This window comes from Ambystoma mexicanum, chromosome 8, assembly GCF_040938575.1.
Source record: "Ambystoma mexicanum isolate Mex_15411 chromosome 8, UKY_AmexF1_1, whole genome shotgun sequence".
Taxonomy (NCBI): domain Eukaryota; kingdom Metazoa; phylum Chordata; class Amphibia; order Caudata; family Ambystomatidae; genus Ambystoma; species Ambystoma mexicanum.
In genome coordinates, this window is record NC_090929.1 from 628,688,250 (window position 1) to 628,708,133 (window position 19,884).

The following is a 19,884-nucleotide window of genomic DNA, read 5'->3' on the forward strand; positions in this document are numbered from 1 at the left end:
GCAAAGATCTCCAGAAGGACTTCCGGAGCCAACTCCCACTCGTGAGAGATCATGCTCTGCCTGCTCAGAGCGTCTGCCACCCCATTGTCCTCTCCAGCCAGATGAACTACCGAGAGCGAAATTCCCTGCTGGATTGGCCAGAAACAGATGCCTCTCTGCACAACGGGAGTGACCCTACCCCCCCTTTTTGTTGAGGTAATGCATGGCCACTGTGTTGTCCGTCATGATCATGATACTCTTCCCCCGCACAGACTGCAGAAACGCCTTCACGGCCAGCCTGGTGGCCCTCCGCTCCAACAGGTTGATGTGGAGTTTGGACTCCGACGGAGACCAACGACCGCTGACGGTCAAGTCTTCGGCATGAGCTCCCCCATCCCGTGAGGGAAGCGTCCGTCATTACAGTCACCTCCGGCCACGGTTGCCAAAACGGCTCCCCCTTCATCAGGTTCCCCTCGTTGGCCCACCACTGAAGATCCTGGGAGACAGAGATTGGAATCTGAACGGGATCCAACATCTTGCCTGAGAACTGTGACCACTGCATCTTGAGGACCCATTGCAGGGATCTCATGCGCAGCCTGGCCTCGGGCACCAGAAAAATGCAGGATGCCATGAGGCCTAACAACCTTAAGGATTTGATAGCTGGGAGAATCTGGGCATGTTGAAACTTTTCCACCATCGCACAATGTGATGAGCCCTTACCTTGGGAGGTGAGCACTTCCCCAAGGATGTGTCTAACACAGCTCCGATGTAATGGAGCTGTTGGGAACGTGTCAGATGAAACTTTCCTGAAATTGATGGACAAGCCCAGCTTGTGGAGGGAGCGGCAGGTGAGACTGAGGTGATCCACTGCTTGCTCGGGAGGACGCACACTGATCAACCAGTCGTTCAGGTAGGGGTAGACGTGAATCCCCCCCTCGCCTGCGATACGCTGCCACCACCACCATTAGCTTGGTGAAGACCCTCGGGGTTGAGGTCAATGCGAATGGCAGGACCCGAAACTCAAAGTGCGAAACCTCAGGTACTTCCTGTGCTTGGGATGAATCGGCACATGAAAGTAAGCATCTTGTAGGTCCAGAGACACCAACCAATCCTGAAGTTGAAGGGCCTGGGGGACTTAAGAAAGAGTGACCATCTTGAACTTGTCCTTCCTGAGAAGTTTGTTCAACCAACCAGTCTTTATTTGTAATCCAAAAATATGGCGAATACCATCCCTTGTTCCTCTGCGCTACAGGCATCAGTTCTATAGCACCTTTCTTTAGCAGGGTCAAGATTTCCTGCACAAGGATTGGATCTGGAAGCTTCACAGAGATTCCCTGGTGGATTGTTGTGAGGCCGCTGTAGGAAGGCAAGGCAGTAGCCATGGGCTATTGTATCCAGAACTCACGCATCCGAAGTAATAGCTCGCCATTCTCTGAGATGCAAGGACAGTCTGCCCCCAACCGGCAAACCATGGGACATGGCCTCATGACTGTTTTGGAGCAGCTGCGGCAGCGCCTGAAGACAAAGAGGAAGCTGAATGAGCGACCTTGGCACCTGCATTTCCCCGACCACCACAGGTACTTTTATGCTGACACCTTTGACTTGCGGCTTCTCTTGTTCTATCAAAGGAGGAGTATTAACGAAAAGAACCTCCCCTCCACTGCTGTTCCCTAGGGCGAAAAGGTGGAGGTTGACGCACTGCAGCGCTTAAAGATTTTGCCACAGCTTTTGAGGTCTGCAACCTTTCAAGGCTTTCGTCAGCCTTGCTGCCAAACAAATGTGCGCCGTCTAAGGGCATGTTGAAAAGACGGGCTTGTACATCCGGAGCAAAACCCGACTTCCGCAACCAGGCAAATCTGCGTATAACGGTGCTCGCAGCCATGGACCGGCCAACACTGTCGGCCGTGTCCAAACCCGACTGAAGGGATTCACACATGGCATCCTTACCATCTTACACAAGAGCAAGGAACCTATCCCTTTCTTACCCAATTCCACAGTGTGTGTGAAAATCTTGCCAAGGCAAAAGTGGAGTTGGCCGATTTCAGCACCATACTCCCCGCAGAAAACACCTTGCGTGCCCAACCGTCGAAGCGTTTGTCGTCCCTATCAGGAGGGATGGTAGGGTACGCCGCCTGCCTCGAGGTGGCCGTAGCCGCCTGAATCACCAAACTCTCGGGAGTGGGGTGAGAAAAAAGGTAGCTGGGGTCGCTACCGGAAGGGTGGAATTTCTTATTTAAAGATTTTTTAAATGCCGAAAGAGATTCCGGGGACTGCCAAGCAGCCGCCACCCTTTTCTGCAACGTCAAATGAAAAGATAACACTGGTTCAGAGGACGGACCTTGATCCAAAATATCTTAAGTCATCTGTAGGACGACTGGCATCATGAAGAGATTGCCTTAACTCTTCCAATTTACTATCCCCAGAAAAGACAGGAGCCACATCAGGCTGAACAGGGTCAAAATCTAAATCTGACCTCTCCTCCTCCTCATTGATGTCATCCAGAGGGAGGTAAAAGTCCTGTCTAGGGACAGCTGAGGGTCTCGAGTCCTTAACAGGCCTTACAGACTTGGAAGTAGCCTTCCTTGGAGGATCTACAGTACCAGGGATCTCCGATGGCAAATCCCGGCCAAAAGGCCCTGAAGGCATCAAGGCCGCAGATGGGTTCGGTGTTAGGTGCGCCGACAGCTTTGGCGTCGAGGGATGGTACAAAGGCAAAGCTTCGACGTCCATATCCGACGGACACGGCGCTGATGAAGTAGACGCTGACCTCGAGCCCTTGGCAGGTTTCTGCGGTCTCGCTGGGGACGAGGACCAAGACCTGGAAGCACTTATCTTGCGACCATCCTGAGCCTTGTCCGAACGGGTCCTCAAAGGTTACCGACAAGGATCGCGCCGAGGAGCCGAGCCCGAAGGCTTACGAGCCAAGGATCGAGGCCGTTCCTTTCCGGCTTCATCAGAAGGCGCGGACGGGACTGTGCCATGGGATTGGATAATCACCAGCATCTGCTCTCTGAAGGCAGACAATTCATCCGGAGTCGAGGACTTTGTTGGACAAACAACTTTCCTCACGGCCCCATCCTCTGAGGAGGTCGGGGAAGGCAACCAGTGACGGCGCTTCCTAGAATACCGAGACGAGGAGGATGAATGGCGGGAACCACTCTGGGACCAAGACCCCCAGGACTCCTAACGCGGAGAGTCGCCCTTCGGATCGTCAGTGGACATCCCCTTAGACTTAGATTTAAGGGACTTACTGGGTTTAGAACCCTTACCCCTTACGCTACCGCAAGGCCTTAGCAGTCAGCGACCAGCATTTGGAACAGTCGGCAGTGTCGTGACTCTCGCCCAAGCACCACAAACAAATGCGATGCGGGTCGGTAATCGACATCTTAGACTTGCAGTCCCGGCAACTCTTCAAGCCAGACCGCGGAGTCGAAGGGGTCGAAGAAGACATTCACGAGGAATGCACGAGGCGTGCCGAGTCTCCGAAGCAAAAGCGTTTGCGGAAAAAACAGAACTGAGGCTACGGGCGCTGTGTGTCCTATTTATAAAATCCGGTGACGTTGCGCCCTCGACGGAGGCCTTCAAGGGACATCGACCCAACACCATCGACGCAGGACGCCCTCTGCCGAAAAAGTTTCCGAAGTACACAGCTGTAGACATTACATGTCAAAGATGTGGAATGCGTTGGGGGACACAATCCATTCGAAACACAGGCTCCCTAGGGGGTCTTCTATCTAAGAAGACAGTAAGATCACCCTTCTCTAGAATAGCCACAGGTTTCCCCCAACCTAGGGACTCTGTGACCTTTCCCATCACAGACCTTTATGAAAGGTCAGCACAACCAGCAGAGTCTGGAGTGGCAAAATCAGTCTCTGAGGGATGCTAGTTACTTGGACACAGCATTCTGCATCCTGGACTAGTTTGAGATAAGCTCATCAGCCCCATTAGGAGTACCAAACTCCAAACCAAAAGGCACATCTCTGTCCTCCTCGAAAATCAATCCCAAGCCTCTAAATCAAGTCCCTCTCGATAGTGACCATTACATGATCCATTTGAATCTCCAATTGGACGTTGTGCACTTTCCCATGGACCATCAACAAGGCTTTCTGGAAGGGGATCGGCCTGGCAATTCGATGGGCCACCAAACTTTGTGATAGGGCAAATGATATGATCTCTGCACGTCTGAATTTATATCACAATTCTGGTGTCCATCGTAACTCGCCAAATCGAGAGATTGACGCTATAGCTAGAACAACTGAAGTAATACAATCCTTGCAGGCGTATACACAACACTCCGAATCGAGATCTACCCCGCAAAATTCTAATTTCATTCTTGAAGCTAAAAGATCTAAGAGGGTGGCTTTGCGACATATTCTTAAAACCGCACCCACATGGGGGGGGGATTACTTGATAGAGAAAAAAAGTGTTTTGAACAGATATCGGAATAGATGCAGAGATCATAGGCATTTTAGTCATAACCAGGACAACCAGAAAATGTTTAGTAGACTTTGCCACAGGGATAGACGATCCACTTGGGCTTTGCTCAGGGCGGGAACATCTGTACTCACCTCAGACCAGTCCTCATCGATTTCTGCACTTATTACGAAAAACAATTCTCCCTCCCAACAGCCTTTGTAGAAATCGAATATAAATGGACCTGTTTATCCCCTGCTTCTTTTCCGCTATGGGATATCTGTACTATTGCAGCAACGTTAGCTTCCCTAAAATATTCAAAAGCAGCAGGCCCAGATGGGATCCCACCCTGTGTTCTTAAACGTCATCCAGATATGTGGGCTAGGATCCTTAAGAAACTTTTTGATAATATGCTGACAACTGCTGACACCCCCCCTTCATGGCTAAATTCCATCATTGTACCAATATACAAAAAAGGAGTAAGGTCGCAGCCATGTAATTTTCGTCCGATAGCGCTAATTGATACTGCTGCTAAAGTGTTTGCGACCTTGCTCTTGGGGGAATTACAAGCAGTTATTGGAGAGCTTAAGATCTTGTCCAAGTACCAAATTGGATTCTGCGCAAGAATGGCTACTCTGTTAAATGCTACAATTATGGCGCATCTCCTAGCGAAGCATAAAAATAGGGACTCTGGCCCACTATACATGGCTTCGATAGACCTTTCCTCCGCCTTTGATTCTGTCATACGCTCACTTTTGTGGAAAAAAATGGCTGCCATGAATATACCTGAGTATATTATACAACTGATATCCAAGCTCCACACGAACACCACCTATTTGGTAAGGGTGAATAACGAAGGTGCAACAACACATCCAATAAAGATCGGCCTGGGTATTAAGCAAGGATGCAACTTAGCAGCTATGCTCCTCAATCTCTATTTAAGTGGCATTAACGACATTTGGAATAACCTGATTTCTTATCCAGCAAGGCTTGGCCATCTCAAAATACAATGGCTAGCCTTTGCGGACGATATTGTATTATTTGATCGTACGCCCAAAGGTATGCAAACTAAATTAGATCTATTCGCATCTTACTGCTCTACCCACAACCTAAAATGTAATGTGGAAAAATCTAATATAGTAGTATTTAGGAATCGTAAGAGGAAGAACATCACACGCAATTGGAGGATTGAAAACTTTCCTATAACAGTCCCTGAAATTCGATATCTTGGTTATACTATAACTGACTCCCACTCCTTGGCAATGTGGAGAGAGGTACTACATAAGAAAGCGGCTCCCCTCTCCACACAAATTCAGATAGTATATCTAAAGTTTTGTAAATTCTCATTGCTGCCACTACTGCAATTTTACATCTTAAAAGTGGAGTCTGTCATCCTTTTTGCTTTAGACATGTGCCTAGCGAATATCAATAGTTATCTTGATCAATTACAAGGTTGTATGTGGAAGGGGGCTTTGAGGTTGGCCAAATCCACACCAAATATTGTAATAAGGCAGGAACTTGGTATTACTGCTCTATCTGCACGCCGTAACTGGCGTTTGTTGGGTAACTTCGCCAGAATGCTATACCCACCTGCTAATTGTTTGTATGAATATCTGGGTCAACTAATGGTCGCGTCTGAAAGTTCTTCTATCACGAATTACTACGCACAAATGGTTCATTTATTGGACGAAATTGCACTTGTACCAGCAGACTTAGAATTTAGACCGGCTTATGTGAAACATTGTATTATAGAGAATGACTGGTGTAAAACGGTAACTGGAATGGAGGTACTAAAGCGCTATAAGGAAGCAGCTTGCTTTTTCTCCTCTAGACGTCCGCACAAACCTTATATAATTCAGTTTCCCTGTAATAAAACTAGGGAAACGTATTTGCGTTTTAAATTGAACCAATCCCTTACCTTAGAACGAATTAGTGGCTGGAGCCCGCATTGGAAAGTTGAAGCGGAGTCCGGATGCAGGCTCTGTAAGGATGGTTCTATTAAAGAAACCCTGAAACACCAAGTTATATTCTGTCCATATTTTGAGTCAACACGTGCATTAACAATTGCAACTGATTGTGTATTAACTGAGGCAACCAGGGAATGGCTTTGGTTAGCCTGTATGTGGGGGACGCGAACGAGCTTTATATAAGCCCTGTGTAGACTCTTAATGACCATAAATAATGAACTTGAGAAGAGGTTTCAAATGAAAAGGGGCAGGCTAGCTGCTGATGTTGGGAACACCGCATCTCTATACCTTCTGTTTTTGTAAAGCCTATCAATCTCTTGCTATAATCTTGCACGACAGTTGTTAGCGTTTCGGCTTTCCTCATACACAAGCTTATTTAGAAGCTAGAATCACATTATACTATCTAGAACCTGCATGGTATTTGAGAATTTATCCTTAAGTGTTGCAATGAAGCCTGAGTACTAGTGTTTTTTTACCACTTGGACTTTAACATTATGTAAATAAGAAGATGCTAAAACTGCGTCCACATGATGGATAGTAAATTAATTACCTTTATTGTTACTTATGTGTATATAAATTGTTCCTAGAATGCAAAGGCAACTGTACACAGGAAAGGAAATCATTTATATCGAAACTGCTTAATTGATATAAAAAGAAATGTTTTAACTGTATAACAAGAAGAAAATATATTTTATAAAAGTTGTAAAAGTTTGTTGATCGAACTAATAAAACAACGGTTTGAAATAAAAACAAAAAAGAAAAAATCAAGTCCCTCTTAGGTAAGAGCTTAAAAGTCTTCGAAGAATCAACCAAAGGCTTTGAGGATGTAGGTGGCTTCGACAACAACACTGGCTTCGATGGACCAGGTGTCTGTTCCTTAATTTGAGTCGAGGACGACGATTTTGGCTTTGACTTGTGTAGGGTCAAAGAATCCTTTGCTGAATGGCAAAGACACTTACCACCTGGGCTTTTAGGCGTGCGAGCGGTGGTCTCAGAAGACACCCTGCTGGTCTCATCAGACATAGTGAGGTCTGTAGCCTTCCTGGGCTCTTTGAAAGGAGCGACTGGAGCCATCTTCTGAAAAATCCAGCATTTGTAGTTGACATTTTCCTCAGTCAGCTGCACACGCCGACTTGTTGGGAAAATTAACCCCACTTGCCAGGGGAGTAGTCTGACGAAGACGGCCGCGACCGAACGAGTTGTTTCTTTAACATTTTATGTGACGAGGACGAATGGCGAGACCTGGACCACGAGCGCTTCGAGCACTTAACAGGGAAAACTTCCCTTGTTTTGTCCGACGACATCCTCCTGGAAGGAATTGTTGAAGGGGATTCAGAAAAGGGCCTTCCTGTGACAAGCTTTCCCTTCCTTTCCTTCAAGGCCTTCACTGTCATCAACTGACAGAAACCGCAGTCGTGGGTCCACACCCAAGCACCAAAGGCAGATCTGACGTGGGTCTGTAATGGACATTTTTGCACCACAATCGGAGCATCGTTTAAAACCGGTCTTCGGTGTAGACAGGATTAGAAAAACATCTAAGCACATAACGCAATTAGAAAAAACAGAACTGAGACAACAGTCACCCGGTGAGCTACTTATACCAGCTTCAACATCACGGCCAAGAACAGGACAGTGACGTCGAGGGCCACGAATCGATGACGCACGGCACCAGATAATATGAAAAAACCTCCAAAGCTGCAAGCAGATTTACAGATATATCAAAGATGAGGAATACATGGGAGGACACAACCCATTCAAAAGTAGGCATGGGGCATTAGTGCACCAAACTCTGCAAACAAAATCAGTGCGTGTCAGCTACAGAGAGCTTACGTTGCAGTTCTGCCATTTCTTTCAGCTAATTAACTGTCGCATCATAAGTATAGGCTAATGGAATTATGCAAGGAGTCCTAGGTGCAGCACCAACCTTCACTGAAATGTGGGTACAGAAGCTTCCAAAGAAAAAGCAGGTGGGAGCAGTACTTAAATTGAAGAGAGTCTCACATGTGCTCCTATTAAGGACACATCAGGATGCACCTGGTTTTGAGATATTCAATCAATATCATTTTAGTTTTGCATAATTTACCAATGCATTTATTCCTTCAAATGTACTTTGTTCTGGGTGTACTTAAAGGATATCATCTGCATATAGCTTTATCTTATATCTGTTAATTGCAGAATACCGTCTAATTCAGTTACTTTTGTGGGACAGATTGGTGAGGGGGGTTTGATATAAAGAAGAGTGGGGACATGAGGCAGCTTTAACGGGTGACCTGTTCCACTAATGAGTCCATCATTTGCTCATTCATTCTAACAGTGTGGGCTTCCTGATACAGATGCTGGTATTGACCTAGCCAACCAGGAATTCCTGTAGAGTCTAGTACCTGCCATATAAATTCCCAGTTCATCTCCTCAAACGCTTTTTCAGCAGTCAGTAATGTAATTGAAAGTGGGGTCTTTATTTTAGTTGCAACATCTATTTGCTCTGTTAAAACATTTACATCCAATCTTATTTGATGTCTTGTTATAAACCCTGATTTAGCAGCCTTAACCCATAGTAAAATAGCTTCTTCTAAACAACGTTTGCTAGTATTGACATGAAGATTTTATAATTGGTATTGGTAACATCATAAAATAAATTACAATGCTATTGATTGTTCTTTCTCCATGGTAAACCACTAGACGTCTTCATGGTTGCTATCATTATTTCATGTGCTATCAAGTGTGATAAGGAAAACCTCCATTGAGCAGTAACTCAAAGATAACTTAATTGGAACATTAGGGCTGCTGCCTAAGAGGTGGGTCAATATACTTATCAAACGTTGAATATGAACAATACAGGTAACATGCAAAGCAATAGAAAGATGGAGTGGAAAACCTTGACGTAATTCAGAGGCGCCTGGACTTTCAGGGGCTGTGAAGGGATTCCTGCTGTTTTGTAAAACGCATTGAGATCCTGTGTGAATAAAAGGACCTGTATGAATGCCAACTGCCATCAACAGGACACATTTGCATGCACAAACAACCAAGGACAATTGTAAGAGAGGATGCTGCAAGGGAACCTCGAGTGAAAGTGCTGTTCAGCCATTGGGTCCTACTGGACGGGTCCTGACATGAGTGGGACTGCTACCTTTTATCAAACGTTAATGACTGATCTACACACAGCACACAAATAATAAGTCAGAGAGAATATGTATCCTGCTGCACATTAGTACAACCTATGTTTTTCAACACATGGTGTGTGTTTAGATTCATGGTATGAAGCTATTGGGAGGCAATCCAGCAAATATATACAGTTGAAAAGCACTCAAGGCTCAACAGCACTCCACAAAGAGATGGTTGTTTCACGTGCATTTTTGAGTCAAAATAACAAATTACTTACCCCTGGTGATGCTCTTTCCGATGAATGTTTCTCCCACAGATTCCTCCTCTTTGATATATCCGATATCCTGCTGGCTTCTTCTGAAACTTAGACAGCAGAGGGTGCCGTGCATAGTCGACTACGTCCCTCAGCAGCTTCCATCCCCGCTCTCTTCCCTGAAGTTGACACTGGTAAAAATAGCCCACACCAGGGGCGTGGTTTGGAGCCAAAATGGTCGGTCCGGGAGAGCTCCCGGCTCTCGCCACGCATCCGCTGACAATGCGTTGGTGAAGAGCGACCCGCAGCCCACACGAACGGTGTACCTGATGGCGGAATCCTCTCCGCGTATTTTGAACTAGCCCCGGTCCCATTGCGGGCTGGGGAACCGAAGCAAATCTCTGGGATCTGCGGTGACGGGGGAAGGCAGGAGCCCGCACGCAAGATGGCGGCCATCCCCTGGGGGTCCCGTGAAGCTCAGCGATCCCGGAGCAAGAGCGCAGACCGATACTCGGTCATAGAGTGCAGCCCCCAATACGGCCGTCAGCCCTGCCCCCCCCAGCGAGAGGGAGCCGAGAGAGCACGAAGCGCTGCCATCGGGGCGACTACATCGGCGCCCGGTGGTCCGGCGCCCTGGAGGGAGAGCCGCGATCAGGATGCTGACCGAAAGGGGGCTCAAACATGACATCCCGCCTCAAGGGGTGTTTCGCTGAGATGCCAAACTGGGCACGGTCCTCGGGGTGACTGGTTCGGCACCCGGCGGCTTCCTACACAACGTAACAAGCTGCGCCACGAGTCCCGTGGAGCACAGCAGAGAGGGCGGAGCGCAAAGCTGAGCCCAGCGAGCCAGGCGGGGAGCTGCCTTCGGGGTGACTGAGTCGGCACCCGGCGGCGCCCCGCACAACCAACACAGCGGGGGCTCCGGCTGCCTTCCTCCGCTCCAGGTCTCCAAACATGGACGCCACCTGTTAGCCAACAGCTAATAGAAAATAGAAGCTGCGTGGAGGGCTCCGGGCCTGGGGTGGTTTCAGCCCCGCTTCGATTCATTAAGAAGTGGGGGGGTCTGAAGGTGGTCCCCGGACATCTACCCCAAAGGAGGCAGGTAGGGCGGCACCTGCCGTAATCTCCATAACATCAGTGGGACCCCCCATAAGCTCAGGAAGGGACCAGGACAGCTTTGATCTAAGGGGGGGCGGACACGGTTCCCCCCCCTCCTAGACTCACGGAAACACCAGAGGGGGGCCGGTACAGACCACCCCGAGCCAGCGTGAAAGAAACTAAGCACCTCCCCCAGCCTCACCAACGGCTCCTCTGGGGCACGATTTTACTACCAGGACTCAGCGGGTCTCCCACAACAGACGCGGAGGGAGACCAGAGTAGGTGCAGGGCTCCACCGGCCCCCACAGACCCACCCGGCTGCAGGGGGTGAACCAAACTCCGAGGAGGGCCCTAAAGGGGCATTCAACCACCCCCTGACGGGGAGTAGAGGGGCGAATCACTCAAGACTGTCCCACTGCCTCTACCAAAATACAGCGGCCACTGAGACATAATAAGGCGCAATAAGGCAGGGGAGTGCAGAAGCCCCACCCAACGCTTAGCAGCCATCAAGGCCCCAACAGCGATCGCCCAGGGGTCCTACACAACACTTTAATAGCAAAAAACGGAAAAACCGCAAGAAACCAGGAAACCAGATGGAGGCCTGTACCTCCTAAGGCTCGAGGAACCAATCGCACCAACAAGCAAGCGAGCGACTCCAGGCGCAATCTACCGCAACCTACGCAGGACCCACCAAACTAGGAGGAACCCTTCCCCAAGACAGCACAAGCGAGGTCCTCCCCTACAAAGATAGCAAAAGCGCTCAAAGCCACAAAACAAACAGTTATCTCAGCTCTACTGGCAGCCCTGAGCAAAGACAAGCCCAAAAAGGTGGACCTACCGGAGACATCGACTGCAACCCAAACCACTACCGCGGATCCCGCCACCATGACACAGTCGGTGACCAAATTGGACTTGCAGGAGCTCCTGCAAGCCCTCACAAAAGAATACCAAAGGGGCACAGAAGAAGTCATGGGTAAGATTGCGGCACTAGACAAACGAGTGGGGGAAGTGGAGGCAAGAACCGAAGAGGTGGAAGCGACCCTATGAGACCACGGGCACGAAAAGTTTGGACAGAATCACAGCCCTCGAGGCTCGATGCGAAGCAATGGAAGCAAGGCAGGACGACGCCGAAAATCGCTCTCGCCGGAACAACATCCGCTTAAGGGGAATCCCGAAGACAATCCCGGATACTGATCTTCCCCCGCTATGTGGAGGACCTATTTCGGTTCATCATTACCCTCCCCGACGACGCCCCACTGGAGTTGGATAGGGTGCATCGAACGAGATCCAGAACAAACACAGACACCCCACCGGATGTCCTAGCCAGAGTACACTTTTACAAGGTCAAAGAGGAAATCATGAGGGAGGCCAGGGACTCCCCTCGCGTCCTCTTCAGAGACGCCTCAATCTCCCTCTACCAGGACTTATCAGCCATAACACTGGCAAAAAGAAAGGCCTTAAGACCCATCACGATCTGGCTCAGGGAGAAGAAAACCCCCTACCATTGGACGTTCCCCACAGCCCTTGCATTCTCATGGGAGGGTAAACCCTGTCTGATCCGCACCTTGCAGGAGGGAGAGAGACTTTTAAACCAGGAAGATGACAACCAAGCCCGAAATACCCCAGCGCGAACACTAAGAACAAGGGGGCGGCTGACTCTGCCTGGACCAAAGTAGGTAGACGCCGAAAACTTCAAGGCCCACCAAAAAAAAAAAAACTAAATTGCTAGACCTGGGCTCATCTCCCAACATGGATTCATAAAGAGGGTCACCTAACAAAAGCACGAGAAAAGAGAACACGATTTTATCACATCAGATCCACATCGCTTCACCAATTTACAGCTGAGGCACTGTTGCCTCCAAGCAGCAAGGATGCGTTGGCCCAGCCGGATGCCCCGTTGGCAGACGAGCTGACTTTCATGGCCCTAAAAACTCGATTGGTCGAGGTGGGGGGCAGGGGAGAGGGAGGGACTCAAAACCGGGGAATAGAAACTAAAAACCCAGCAATACACAAGGAAGTTAATGCGCTGGAGGCATCACAACGAGAACAGCCCAATGAACACAAAAGTGACATCACCACAAGTGAATGAGTCCACTAAGGAACTATCCATGGTAACATGGAATGTTCAATGGCTGAATTTACCTAGGAAACGGAAATCAGTGGAACAGAGACTGAGTCACTTAGAAGCCGACATCGTGTGCCTTCAGGAAACCCACCTACTGCAAACGGACAAAAAGAGAGTGAATTACCGTCAATACCCTACGAAGTTCTTTGCCTCCTCAGGCCAAAAAAAAAAGGGGAGTAGCCATCTTCCTTAGCCGAGCTGTGCAGCTCACCCAAATCTCACATAATCGTGACCCAGCAGGGAGATATATTCTGCTCAACGGACTCCTAATAAACCTACCGATCACAATAGCAGCAATATATGCCCCAAACTCCGGGCAGGAACGCTTTCTCGGCAACCTACTCCCCACAATCACCGCCTTCACAGAAGGGCGCCTCCTAATCGGAGGAAACTTCAATCTCACCCCAGACTCCAACACAGACAAGAGACTTCCGCCCTCGAGAGAGGACTTCATTCGGGCACTGGGGATGGCGGATTTTCTGAGGTCTACGGGTACTATCGATGTCTGGAGACTGGCCCATCAGGGAGAGCGAGACTATACATTCTTCTCTCACGTTCACAGAGGTTACTCAAGAATAGACCTCCTGCTCATGACTAGCGAACTTTTCCCCTGCATCGAGGACATCCAAATCGGCCATAGAGTAATATCCGATCACGCCCCAGTCATAGCCAAGCTGATAGTGGAGGGCCTCCCAGCACCCCCTCAGCGAACCTGGAAGCTCCAGGATTACATTCTAGCGGACATTGCATCAAGCTCCGAACTTCAGGAGGCCCTGGAGTACTACTTTACAGAGAACGCGGACAAAGGCACCTCCGAAGCAATGGTCTGGGACGCAATGAAGCCGGTTATTAGAGGGGTGGCAATCAGCTGCTCGGCAACACAGAAAAGAAAACACCAAATTCAACTCACCAAGCTTGAGGCAGAAATGAGAGAAATAGAAGCACAATACAAAATCCACCAAACCAGGCAAATAAGCAGAGAACTCAAAAGAGCGAAGACAAAACTGGAAATGCAACTGGCAGACAAAACGGCCCGCGCACTAGCCTACACAAAACAATTTTACTACATAAATAGCAACAAGGCCAACCATCTGTTGGTCCAGAAACTGAAGAAACTACATGCCCGAAACAAGATACTAATGCTTCGGGACCAAGGAGGAATGCTTTACTGCACGGAAGCGGACAAAATGGAGATCCTCACTAAACATCACACAGGAATCATGTCAGGCCCGGCTACAAGCAAGAAAGCGCAAGCCCAATATCTGCGCGCAATCCGGCGAGACCATCTGCCCCCTCAGTTCGACTCTTTAGAACTACCAGTCTCGGAGGAGGAAGTAGCGGAAACTATTCGGCTCTTGAAAAACACAACCCCAGGCCCAGACGGCCTGACCGCTCAATTTTATAAAAAATTCTCCCATATTCTGGCCCCTCGCCTGGCCTCACTGTACAACTCCTTTCTGGAATCAGGTTCCATCACCCCATCTATGGAGGAGTCTCTAACGGTTCTGCTACTAAAGCCGGGAAGAAACCCGGAGCTTTGCTCTCATATAGGCCTATCACATTGCTGAATAACGATGCGAAAATCTTCTCGAAAATTCTAGCAAGCAGACTGGCAAAACACCTCCCGGAGCTGATCCACCCAGATCAGACGGGATTTATCCCAGGGCGAAGTACCTTCGACAACACCAGGCGGACCCTAAATATCATTGAATCGGCAGGGAGATCGGGCGAACAAATGGCAGTCCTGTCCCTAGACGCAAACAAAGCGTTCGATATGTTAGACGGGGATAGTTAGACTGGGGATATATAAAGGAAACCCTCAAGCTTCTGGGCATCGGCCCCAAATTCCAAACATGGACCCTGGCTAACTACCAACACCCCTCCACAGCACTAAGAATAAATGGCAACAAATCACCCAGAATTCATATCTCCAGAGGCACGAGGCAGGACTGCCCGCTGTCCCCGCTTATCTTTGCTCTGTCCATGGAACCATTCGCCAACAGAGTGCGCCAAAATCCCTCAATAAGCGGGCTATCGATCAAAGGAGAGGTATACAAGCTAGCGCTATACGCAGACGATGTTCTGCTATCCCTGACCAAGCCAAAGACATCCCTGGAAGCACTCTGGATCGAACTGGTGTTAGGGAGAATTCTCTGTAAGGCTAATTTCCCAAACCTAGTGAGTCCCCCAGCAGCTTTGTTGGATTGTTGGGGTTTATTTTCTTCTCTCCTGCTAAGAGTGAGATTCTTTTGCTTCCACTCTTAGACATGATTTGAGGTGTTCCTTTAACTTTCCATGTGTTTTATGGGCTATGCAGTGTTTTACTCCATAGGGCCTCATTTGTTTTTTTTGATGTGGGTTACACAGCACCCTCTGTGCCATAACCCAGGTGTGTCGTAACGACCCCCCAACATAGACTACATAGACTACTGTCTCCCAGAGCATGTAAAGTCACCATTGGCTTTGCTAGTCCCAAATTATGAACAGAAACCAGTACAAACCATCATATTGTGGACGTTCTGGTCGGGGCAATTCGATTGCCCCGGGGTCTGTTGTTCGAGGGGGGCACGTCTCCGTCCCCCCTGATCGAGTTTTGGCTGGTGGCAGTGGATACTACTTTTTATATTCGACCGCGAATATATCTGTATGGGATTTTCCCATTGTTCGAGGCTACCAACTTTAATTATTTAATTCTTATAGCCTCGAACATACCGCCCGTTTATTTATTTAATATTAATTCACTGGTTGGTATTTTTTGCCAGAACTCGATTCTAAAATGGCGTTTGTGTTTTCTTCTGTGACTCCAACCCAAGTCGAGCCCTTTGTTCCACATTTTGGTGGGCTTCTCCACAGAAGCCTCCAAAAGCGGTGCCACTCTGTCTGGGTACCACAGGGGGTGTGGGAGGGGGTTTAGGCACCCTGGAATGAGTTACCTTGGTAACTCAAGTCGCACTCTTGTGTGATTGGCCCAAGTGGTGAGCCGGCCGGCTCACCACTTAGCATGTTTGATTGACAGCTAGGCCGAGTGAATGGGGGTGTGCTGCATAAAAGCAGGGCTTTGGGGAATGGAACTTCAGAAGTCGCCACAGGACCTAAGAACCCGAGGAGGGAGAAGCTGAGCCGACCTGCAACGACGACACCACCGGTGGAGCCCTGCTGAACCGTCTTACCACTTTTCCCGACGACAGAGGAGATCTCCAGTCCGGAGAGTCTTCTTCCTTTGACTGGTGGGGATAACCAGTTTTGCCTTCTTTTCACCTTCCTGGAGCATCTCGTGGCCGCCTTGCCCGTGCCAAGCACCCCGGCAACCGGAATACCACGGTTTACCACTACTGTGAAGAGAAGGGTAGTACCTTTTAACCGGAGGACTCCGCGGCTGGTTTCTTCCCTGGCAGTGCAACGACCTTCATCTTTCCTCCACGGCGAGACCTCTTCTTCCTCTGGACGAAACACTGACTTGCACCTGCTGCCAGGAACAACTGCCCCCGCTGGAGCTTCCTTCACCCTTAAGGTACTGTGTCCCGCCTGGCTTCCCTTGCGACAGATCGTTCGGGGTGACAGTAAAGCCTCGACTTTCTAACCTGGGCTAGCCTGGGACAACATAGCTAACTTTTCCTGACTTGAATTTCATCCTTTTTGTGCGAACTATCTACAAGACTCTTTGGGCATAATCCCACTGTGTGATCCTGGACCCCTTCTGCTTGCTCTCCCCAAGAGTGGGCCTTGCAATGGACTTTCTTGCTCTCCAGTAGAACTCTGCCTTTCCTGCCTTACTGTGGTTCTTTGTAAAAGTATTGAAACTTGTGTGCTTCCTTAACCTTTTTCCTCCCTTTCTATACAACTTATTAGAGTGTCATCTTATGTTAAGCACTCACCTCTGTCTGAAAATAAGTGGTGTTTCTCACTAAGACTTGTCTAATAAGTGAATAGGGTTGTATATATATATATATATATATATATATATATATATATATATATATATATATATATATATATATATATATATATATATAAATATATATATATATATAATACATTACTCACCGTAATCGTATTTCTGATGCTTGTATCTGCTTAGATTCACATGCTGTGCATAGGCCGACATGTAGTGGAAGCTGCGGAGTATTACAGTTTGTTTTTCGAAACTCGAAAATGGGCGTCGACACAGGCGTGCCAGTAATACTATCCCTAGTGTGACGTCCACTGTACCCAAGATCCCTCACGCGTCTAGGATCCTCAGATTGTATTTTTTCTGACATGAGGAAGCATGAGGAGTAGCGTGAGTACAGATAATCCAAGCAGATAGACAGAAAGGTAAGACTACAAGCAATCATGCGCCTTCTCTCGGAGGGGAGGAAGGGTGGGTCGCATGTGAATCTAAGCAGATACAAGCATCAGAAATACGATTACGGTGAGTAATGTATCCCTTCTGAGGCTTGTGGAATCTGCTTAGATCACATGCTGTGCATAGATTAGCGAGCAGTACCAGAAGAAGGAGGTGGGATGTGAGAAGGGTCATGAGCAAACAGGTGTCTTAGAACCGCTTGTCCCACTTGTGTATCTGTCTTGGAATGAGTGTCAATGCAGTAATGCTGAGTAAAAGTGTGAATAGAGCTCCAAGTAGCTGCTTTGCAAATGGTGTCGAGGGGAACATTTGCAATGAAAGCCAGAGTGGCCCCAATGCCTCTAGTAGAATGGCCCCTTGACGTAAAAGGCAGAGTCTTTTCAGAAAGAGAGTAACACAGCTGTATACAGTTGATGATCCACTTCAAGATCGCGCCTTTAGAGACGCGATCCCCCTCTCTGCCTGTAGCTACGGAGACAAACAGTTGATCTGTTTTCCTTAGCGGTCTTGTTTTATTTACATAGTAGAGGACCGCCCTACGCACATCAAGGGTGTGTAGTTTCACCTCAGCTGAGCTTTGCGGGTTCTGGAAGAAAGCCGGAAGCTCGATGGACTGGTTTACATGGAACTTAGATATAAATTTAGGTGAGAACCTAGGGTGTGTGCGTAAAACCAGTTTGTCCTTGTGGATAGTAAAGAAAGGATCCTGCACTGACAGAGCCTGAATTTCACTGACCCTTCTTATAGAGGTAATGGCTACTAAGAAGGCCGTTTTATAAGTCAGGTGTTTGAGACTACTTTTATGCATGGGTTCGAAAGGGGGGCCCATGAGCTTAGCTAGCACCACATTGAGGTCCCATCCTGGCGGTGGGTTCGAAATAGGAGGGTGAAGTCTCTTTACTCCTTCCATGAAGGCTTTAACTACTGGTACTTTCCACCACGATACTTTGTTATGGGATGTGGTGTAAGCCGAGAGGGCTGCCTGTGTACCTTCAGAGAGTTAAAAACCAAACCTGCGTCCAGCAGGTGGAGCATGTATGTTACAACGTTGGAAGGAGTGCAATCAACTGGGTTGATTCGTTTATTCTGGCACCAAATAACGAATCTTTTCCACTTGTCAAAGTAACAGTGCCTTGTGTTTGGTTTCCTGGATTCTTTTAGGATGTCCATACACCTCTGCGGTAAATTGAGATGGCCAAACTCTATGACCTCAGGAGCCATGCTGCCAGGTTCATTGAGTTGGGTTCCTGGTGCACTGTTTGACCTTGTTGCTGGGACAGTAGGTTGTACCAGGCTGGGAGTTTGATGGGCTCGCACACCGCCATCCTGCGTAGGTGTGGAAACCATGGTTGTCTCGCCCACATGGGAGCAACTAGGATGAAAGTCATCGATTCCTTGTTCATCTTGTACACCACCTTCCTGATGAGGAGTTGGTGGAAAAGCGTACGCAAACATCCCTGACCAGTTCATCCACAGGGCGTTCCCTTGGGAGTCTGGCTGGGGAAACCTGGATGCAAATCCTGGGCATTGTTTGTTTTCGCTTGTGGCGAATAGGTCTATAGTGGGGAAACCCCACTGAGAGAAGAGATCTTCTACGATATCTCTGTGAAGGACCCATTCGTGTTCTTCTGGGAGGGAGTCTCTGCTTAGGGCATCCGCTAGGGAATTGAGCTCCCCTGGAACATGTTGTGATGACAGGAAGATGTTCCGTCTGAGTGCCCATATCCAGATTTTCTGGGCAAGCTTGGACAGATTTGGCGAACGAGTCCCTCCTTGTTTGTTCAGATAGAACATGGCTGTCGTGCTGTCCGTCCGGATCTGCACCAACAAGTTTAGCAGATGGGGCTCGAACGCCCGAAGCGCTCGGAATACTGCCAGAAGCTCTAGCAGGTTGATGTGGTTCTTGGCTACTGAGTGAGACCAGAGACCCTGAGCTGTGTGGTGGAGATGGTGAGCTCCCCACCCAGTCCGGCATGCATCTGTAGTCACCACTGCCTGTACTTCGGGATCGTAAAAGGGTTTTCCCCTTGCGAGATTCTCTCTTGTCCACCAGTGTAAGCTCTGTACGAGTGTTGGCGAAACGACCACTAGATCGTCCCACTGACCACCTGCCCGAGACCACTGTTTCGCCAACCATTCCTGCATGGGACGCATGCGCAGACGCGCGTGGGGGACCAGGTAAATGCATGACGCCATCATGCCCAGTAACCGCATTGCTTTGCGTACCGTTATTTGTTGACCTGACTGATAATGTTGAATTTGCAGTAGTAAATTCCGAATTCTCTCTTCCGAAGGGAAGGTCAACCCTTTCTGAGTATCTAGGATTGCTCCTAGGAACTGTTTTGAGGTGCTTGGCACCAGACTTGACTTCTTCTCGTTGATAGAGCAGCCCAATTCGTGGAGGAGGTCGATAGTCCTCTGAATGTTTGACCTGCAAATTCCTGGGGTTTCCCCCGTTATGAGCCAGTCGTCCAGATAAGGGTACACTGGGATTGCCTCCCTGCGTAGGTGTGCAGCTGCCACCGCCAGTACCTTGGTGAATACCCTTGGTGCTGAAGCTATCCCGAAGGGCAGTACCTTGAATTGGTAGTGGCGACTGTCC

General features: G+C 48.7%; 1 protein-coding gene across 12 annotated transcripts in view; it reads right to left on the minus strand.

The window, feature by feature from the left end:
• Positions 1-19,884, minus strand: part of EIF4G3 (eukaryotic translation initiation factor 4 gamma 3) — a 4,880,525-nt gene that overhangs the window by 3,884,256 nt on the left and 976,385 nt on the right. For 10 of the 12 annotated variants that reach the window (XM_069610350.1, XM_069610345.1, XM_069610342.1 and 7 more), the window contains one exon: positions 9,235-9,312. The exons of the other annotated variants lie outside the window; for them this stretch is intronic. In XM_069610350.1, coding sequence (XP_069466451.1) covers positions 9,235-9,312 — 78 coding nt within the window. The remainder of the gene's footprint in view (positions 1-9,234; positions 9,313-19,884) is intronic. 12 annotated transcript variants of the gene reach the window in all.